At 44.0% G+C, this 8,308-nt stretch overlaps 1 protein-coding gene across 1 annotated transcript; it reads left to right on the forward strand.

The window, feature by feature from the left end:
• The first annotated feature begins 3,581 nt into the window (after positions 1 to 3,581).
• LOC142559321 (post-GPI attachment to proteins factor 2-like) lies at positions 3,582 to 7,382 on the forward strand. The gene is made up of 2 exons (XM_075670936.1): positions 3,582 to 3,623; positions 6,981 to 7,382. The coding sequence occupies exons 1-2, from the start codon at positions 3,582 to 3,584 to the stop codon at positions 7,380 to 7,382; spliced, it is 444 nt and encodes a 147-aa protein (XP_075527051.1).
• Positions 7,383 to 8,308: the final 926 nt, after the last annotated feature.

Genomic DNA, 8,308 nt, shown 5'->3' on the forward strand with positions numbered 1-8,308 from the left:
GATACGATTCTCCGACGCAGTTATGTTTTTAGGTCGCTTAGATGTCTTGGATTGGCTTATAATTTATTTACTGACAGTTTCAAGGTATATGTCAAGTTCTATGGCTTGTTCTTGTTCGGGAGTCCAAGTGGATTGGGCTCTAAAGTGGCGTATTCCCGGTTTCCGGTGTGTTGTCTGCGAAAAAGTGTCTGATACGCATTCTTCGGGAAAATTCTGAGAGGTCCTTGTGAAGCTCGATTTCATTTATTAGGTTGTTCGTGGCAGAAAAGTTTAGGCCCTTGCTGAGCACGCCCATTTCTTTTTTACTCAATGTTTTTGAAATGTCTACAACATTCGACTGGTTTAATTTTGTGGAAGTTTCCGTCACGTCTGGTATTTCTAGACGCGAGGTCCCTCTTTTTGACCTGAGGTGGCTGTTTGACTGGTAGGTCGTTTTCTGATTAAAGTTTGCTCTTGTCCTTTGTTTTTGAACCAATTTTCTAGACAGGTTTTCCGTCATAATGCTCTAAATCTTTCTTCTCGTCTGGTGTCAGAGCTATGTTCAAAAGTCTGTGCGTAAAACTTTCGATTTGTTCTTCACAGTGTTCCTTGAGGATATTCAAAAGCGAGGCATTGTGCAATGTTTCTTGCCAGTTTGTAACTAGAGCTGGTACAGCCTTTGTTTTTAGTCCTTTAGGAATTATATTTTTTCTGTGCAGGTTGTGAAGGTTTTCAGATGGGAGGTGTAGCTCACATGTTTTTTGGTAAGTTGTCTAGCCTGTAGGAATTCTGTGCTTCGTGGCAGAGAAGAGTTATTGATTTGCGATGTCTGTCACTTATTTGTCTTTTTGCGGGTAGATTTTCGTGGGGCGTGTTTCTGTTTGGCAGGTTTATTATCGCATGCCTGGCTCAATTCGATCTCGGTTTCTATTTGACTTTGTGCGCGTGCAGGCAGGCGTGTGGGCGTCTGTGTGAAAACTTTGGTAGTGGATTTTCTGTTGTCTGTTATAGTTGTGTCTGTTTGCACTGTCGTTGATGTCGTTTTCGGAGTAGTGTGTGTCTTGTGGCTCGTTTCAGATTCCGCTGTCTGTGTGGCGGGTGTTCTTGAGGTGACTGTTGCACTTTTGCAGTGGCTTGCTTCACATTCCGCTGCCTTGTTCCTAGTGTTCTTGAGGTGACTGTCGCAGTTGTGTTGTTCGGGGTGGCACGGTCGGCAGAGTCGGGGGGGGGGGGGTAATATTTGAGGTGGATTTAAAGAGTGTTTTTCAGTACTTGTCCTTAAGAAAGGATTTGATGTGTTGAGAAACTAGCTGTATTCCTCTGTGGTTTAAGTGGAAACCGTCCCAAGCTAGGTGTTCGTGCGGTGCTTCGTGTATTTCTGCGCGGTGCATCTTGTCAACATTCTTGTGGAAGTGTTCTAAGTTGAAAATGAATGAGTTGAGCTTGCTAGTCTCCTGATTATGCTACATGAGTATGTTTGGTAGATTAGTGGGCGGTGTCTGTTTTGTAGACGGGGAGCGGCAGTTGTTACGGTTATGTGTGCGTTTAAAAATTAAAAATTAAATTATGGGGTTTTACGTGCCAAAACCACTTTCTGACTATGAGGCAGGTCGTAGTGGAGGACTCCGGAAATTTCGGCCACCTGGGGTTCCTTAATGTGCACCTAAATCTAAGTACACGGGTGTTTTCGCATTTCGCATGCGTGCGTTTGGGCAAGCGGCTTGAATAATTCGTATTACGACGTTTATGAACTCGATCGTTTCAGCGGCGCTTTTCCGAGGTCGTTTGAGCCTACATCGAGAATAAAGTACGTGGTGTCAACTGGCGTATCACAAACTAGCGGGAGAATATCTGATGTTTGCGCCCAACGGCGCGTGCGGGCCTGGTGGAAAGTGTTCTTTCAGGTAACTGCACTGGTTATCTCCAAGGACTGCTACATGGACAAAGGATAACAAGAGGCACTTACCCTGTTCCATCATCGTCAGCTGGCATGGAAATCCCAAATCAGGAAAGGGGATGACAGATGGAATAGCACTCTGTATTATAAAGGTTATATGCCAGCCGCCACCAACAACAACCGCACGTGACGTCACTGCACTAACCCTTTAAAGCTAGCATGCTGAGGATGACGAGGCCGCCTTTGACGAAGATAGGTCCTCCTATTGAAACGTTGGCCATCCTTTCTGAGGCACCTTATCCCTGTTTATAGCCTTTATACCACAGTGTGCTATTCCATCTGTCAGCCCCTTTCTTGATTTTAAATAAAATTTTGTTATTTCAGAATGATAATAAATGAATAACAGTCATTGATATCAATTTTCAGGCTATATTATCTTAAAACTTGAAGTTAATAATTTTGTGTTGATATTGAGGAAAGTAAAACAATAAAATTCACACGGCGGTATCGTTGTTTCACTTACAAAATTAAATATGGCATCACATACGTTCCTATTGCAGTGGCCTACTCCCAACGCAGCAAGAGACAGTATCACAGGAAGCGTAATGACCAATCCAAGTCGGCGAAGAGGATCTTCCAGAAGTCGATCAAGCGTAGAGCCGTATTCGTTTCCGGATCTTCCGCACTACCGTGGTTGGCTTTGCCGTGGGCATAGAGAAGACGTGAAAATATTTGACGGATTTTTTTTATTTCCTTTATTTTCTGTGATTTAGGCATTCGGTATGTGCCAGTGGGTGTGCCAGTTATTGGAAAATCCTCCAGAATGGGTACGTGCCACTGTGACGTAAGAGGTACAGTGTACTTAGTTGTTGTTTGACACCTGTCGTACAATGCAGTGCGTACACCTGTCATCCCCATTCTTCCCTCGACAAGTATCATGCATCGCCTTTGTGCTTGCGACATCGCCGCGTCGATCTCTCACACGTCATCCGCCTAATTTGGAGTTTGAATTTCGGGATAGCTTGTAAACGATGCAGTGAATAAACATAAAAAATTGAATAAGTATACATTTGTGATCCTTGCGTTGCCAACGCACAAGTATCGCATTATATCACACGTTGCTATGGATGAAAGCAAATTTTACGCATCTACGGTAGTTAGAAAACCTTTAATTGATCGCTATACTAAAGCTTCTGTTTACAGAGATCCCAACATGTATGTTCCATCTGCATGTTTTGACCACTTACGATAGGGTCACGCGTAGGGAGGTGGGGGGGGAGGTGCCAGGACTGGGACGCCTGACAAACACTGATTCCTAGTACATGGTGCCCAAAAGTTAAGTGGGTATGCATCATCATAATTTGCACGCAGCAGCGTTTGTGGAAGTTTGCTCCTCTAGAATTTATTTTGAAAAGTCCCACTGAAAACTATGCACGCCATTGCTTTAATGCTATAACTGGTACTTTGACATATAATTTCAGCTGTTACTTGCATATTACAAGATTCTTTGCCGATCACCAGTAGTGGGTAGGTTCCAATGCTTGGGAACAAGCATAAGAACAAGTCCCGACTTCAGAACGCGCGGTCATATGCGAACGTCTCAATGGATCTGCTAGAGCTTGCACTGCATGCTGACGACAGCGGCCTCCTTCTCCTGGGAGTTCGGTTGCCTTTGTTCACCATGGCTTTCTGTTTGGCAACGGCGATGACGTTCCAGCGCGCCGAGACCACCACGACGATATGCCAGGTACAGCAAGTGTAACCCTTTGACACGTATGCGCTTGAGGAGGCATTCGGCAATTGACTGCTAATAGCAGTTGTATTTAAGCTAACAATGGAACAATCGTGTCCGTTCACTTGTCAGTCGAGAAACGACCCGAAGTAACGTTAAAGAGAGATACTCGAGAAGCACTATATTACCATACATATTATTTAGTAATATTAACGATAGCTTGTTGTCGTGGATTCATTGTCTTGCTTTTTTTTTTCTGGTGACCGTATTTGATCGGTTACAAATTAGGGCTCGGTGCAGGACGCGCCTCTGGTATCAACACTTTCTGAATGTTAGTGGCAAAAATAAAATAAAAGGTCTGGCTAGAAAACTGTATTGAACGGCAAAGAGAAAAATCGGTCAGATAAGTTTTGGAGGAACCCCCTAAGAAAGTTGGTAAATAAATTCTAGTAGTCTGACGTGTCAAAAATCAATATGATTACGAGGCATGTCATAGTGGGGGTCTGCCCATGAATGTTGGCAAACTGAATTTCTTTAACTTTCACCTAAATGAAGTACAGGCTCGTTTTAGATTTCGTCTCCATCGAAATGTGGCCCCCCCGGCTGGCATCAAACTTGAGAAGTTCACCAGTGCAACGCCATAGAGACTAAACTACCGCTGTAAATAGTAATGTAAAGGTCAATTAAATTCTAATTATGACCAGGCTAGGTTGTTTAAAAACGCAAAATTGTAGGAAAAAAATTCCCACGCCGATTGTGATCGTACACAGAGAATGGCATTGGTCCGAAATCATTGAGCAGGTTTTGTGGGAAGGTAGCAGGATCTGTACGACGATAAGCGCGGTAGTTGTAATCATCCTCATCTTGATTCCTTGCCTACTACAAGACGAAGGCCTCTCCCAACGATCTCCATTTACCCACGTCGCGCGACAACTGACTCAATCCAATATGTCGAATTTCTTAATTTCATGTTATCGTGCTAGTGCCCTTCCGGGCTCGACCAGACTTCCATGCTCTTAGCAATTATTCTTTTACTTTAGCAGACCAAGCGTTAATTGCCCTATGCAGTTACATGACCCGCTCAACTCTATTTCCTTTTCTTAATCTCTCAATCTCTCTAATCCAGACTGCAGGCCTGCCTCTCAACCAATCTAAATCTAAATGCATGGCAGCCAACACTCATCGTGACATGGGTTCTGCTACATTTACCCATTTACTTAAGTCAAATATTACATAAGCGCATACGAATTTCATTTCATGCTAATGTTAATAATTAATATAAATAAAAATTGTTTAGCATAAATCCAGACGAAAAAAAACTGTAAGATGTCCAAAGGCTACAGCTGGCGCAGTCCTTAGCTTTTTCTCAAGTTTCTGCTTCATCTGTGAGTGCTAGCAGAATGCAAATGACCACATTAAAAAAAAGATCGGTCAGCGGCTAATTATGAATTGTTTATATTTGCCGTATGTTTACCGACCCATATTTAATCTTCTGCAGTGTTCCTTCTCCCGATGCCGATTCGTCTGTTGCTAAGCGGCCTAGATAAACGTACTCTTGCACGCATTTTAGACGTGACTGCTAATCATGAATTGCCGTTCTTTTGCAAGACTCATTACGTTGATCTTGTTCAGTAATCTTCAAACTGACTTTAGACTATGTGCACTAAACTCCACAGCCATTCGTTGCATGTAACATGCAGAGTCGCTGAAACGGACAGTGCGATTTGCAAACTGTAGGTTGCTGAGATATTTGTTGTTGATCCTCACTCGTTAATCACTCCCAGTGTAATAGCTTAAAAAACTTCTACGCATGCAGTCAATAGAACTGAAGAGATTGTGCCACCTTGCCTGACCCTTTTGTAGAGTGGTATTTTTCTGCTTTCCTCCTGAATAATTAAGGTGATTGTCACGCCTTTGTAGGTCTTTGATAACATATTTACGTATGCTTCTTGCACTCATTGTCTGCAAAATGCCTCTGTGACTGCCCTACTGAAATGTTCGAAATGTACTTCAATTTTTTTTATGTATTTTCACACAGAACTTATAAAGATTATACGGAATATATTCATTTAATACATACAGATTCCATAAGGTTTCTATTGACATATGGAGTTATTGTAATAGCGTACGGAACGATTCAGTAGGGCCTGGCGTTTATAAAGCCTCTAGCGTCCCTTCGTAATCTATGGATGCAGTGCAGAGAGGCTGCTTATAGTCCTGGTGATTTTTCCGTTACCTGGTTGATGAATGTGAATGTTAGCCATTGTTGAATATCCCTTTCTAAACCCAGCCTGTTCTCTTGTGTTGTTGAAGTCAACTGTTGTGTTTCTAAACTCACGGACAACCTTCAGTAGCACTGAGGGGGGAAGTTACGGTGGCAGAAATAGCATAAGAAAACTTCTGAAAAAAAAGAAAAGGTTAGAGTGTGGAAGACGAGACACGAATCTGTTATTTACAACCGCGAAATAAAACAAAAGAGGTTACTGCGTGTTAAATATGAGCTATTGTACTGCTCTTTCATTCCGCGTTTGGACAAATGCAGAATTTCCACACGTGAACGTAGGCTGATTTAGTGTCTGTTCCAAGCAACGAAAGGCGCTGTCACATGGTGCCGCAATACTTGGCTCAGTAAGACACGTGCAGAGATTTCACTTCACTGTCATAGAAAATTTGCCGGCTAGTATTTTCTGTAAAATCTGTATGTTCTGTAATATTCTGTAAAAAAAAAAAAGCAGTCCAGTTGGTCTAATTATTGCTAACACTTTAACGCCTCGCATATTTTGGAATATTGTGTTGCAATTTTTCCAGCCTTAAGAAAAGTAACATACGAGTAAAAAAAAGGCAGCCAACCCGTTTCTAAGAGAACGCCTTCATCATAATCATAGTCAACAACATCGTAATCATTGTAATGATCGCTATAGATCATATACTATTCCTCTACATCTCCACACCTAAGACTGACACCTGGCGTGCTATTCGGGACACTGCCATATTCCGCCATATTATCAACAGCTCTGATTAGCGTAGAGGGCTGTTACAACTTCTCCAATTGGCTCAAAGTGCCGTTACTATAGGAGCAGACAAAGTGGCCGGATTCGGCGATGTCCAGTATAGCGCTGCTGGACGCTATCCAATATTGCGGCGATGTCAGTCTCCACCTAGGTCGCTATTTGAGCTAATCAGTGATGGCGCAGTCATGCTCTCGAGCGACACGAGCTATCAACAACAACAACAACAACAACAAAAAGAAGGTGGCGAATTCGACAATACGGGTGGCGGAATTAAATAGCGTGCAGACACGCCGATCACGTAGGCACTCTTCGCCGCGTCGTTTCGTAAGAGGCACAACTGAATAACTCTGCTTCGTCGCAGGGTGTATCGGTAACCAACTCCTGGCCATCGTTGAGCAGCGTCACCGACGTCTGGCCACAGTGCTGCGTCTGGCGTGCGGTCGTCGTGTTGCACGTGGCGCCACGGCTCCTGCTCGTCTGCAACTACGCGCAGTATCTGAGGTGGCGCGCCGCGCTTGTGGCGCCACCTCTGCGGTCCGTTTTCGATCTTCTGGCGTGCCTCTGCTCGGTGGTGCACGCGTCCTCGGTGGGCTCGCTGTTCATGATGGCGTGCACGTCGCGTCGCGACCACGCCAACGTGCACGACGTGATGCTCGTGAACTGCACGTGGTGGTCGCTGCTGCACATGGCCAGCACGTGCCTGGCACTGCGCATGTCCCAGCATCGGAGCGACGGCTACCTGGTACGAACGAAAAAGTTTTGACGCGACCTAGTTGGTACAAGAACGGCGACTACAAAAAACAAACTCACAAGGAGATGCTAGTCCTTGTTTCGGCAAAAAAAAAAAGAAAACATAGCGACGAAACAAAAAAAAAAATAAGTTCAGAATTAACTAGAACTCGCTTTACATAGAGACGGACCACCGATCAGTACATAAGAAAAAAAAAAAAAGAAACTGACCCTTCGGAGCACTGCTTCTCCCTTGTTTACGGTGCATCAAATATACATTATTAGGATCACGTTTATGTGCGTTTAGGTAGGATGGTTTGCTGGGTGAGTTCGTGCGTAATAAGGGTAGGATAGATCTAGCAGATGAAAAAACGCAAGCACAAGTAGAAGGAGAACACAGGACCAACGTTGGATCTACAGCTAAGTTTTGATTCGAAGACCATCCTAGGAATCAGCGGCCGCGAATGCCCAAGAGAAGAAAAAAAAGAAAATAGGTTACTTATAACTATGTGCTCAGCGGGGCATCTTTAGTGTCTGTTTTAAAGATTTCCGCTCTTCTTCAGTAAGGTGGACATACGGTCCACCTATACGCTTATTTCTGCGCCACATTTTCTGATACGGAAAACTTCACATAGCTGCATTTCCAGTCTATTTCGCTTGTTACCCACGATCGACACATGCGAAAAGTCGGGCCTGTGGCCACACCTCTTGTAATGTAAGGGGCGAAGTTCCTCCTCTACCCGTGGCAAGCAGATTTCGGTGCTTACACAGCTAACACGTTGATACATCGGTCTCAATGGCTAACATAGGGCCGGTAGCGTGATTGGATGCCCTTATATCAGATCGAAGAAGTACATTTTCTGAAATCCGTAGAGTGTTCTTTGTCACAGTCCTCGTGGTCGCTTCTTTCTTTTTCCTATAAGATGCGTTTCTGCAACCCAGCCAGCTATGCGGCTCGCA

This window comes from Dermacentor variabilis, chromosome 10 (assembly GCF_050947875.1).
Source record: "Dermacentor variabilis isolate Ectoservices chromosome 10, ASM5094787v1, whole genome shotgun sequence".
Lineage (NCBI taxonomy): Eukaryota > Metazoa > Arthropoda > Arachnida > Ixodida > Ixodidae > Dermacentor > Dermacentor variabilis.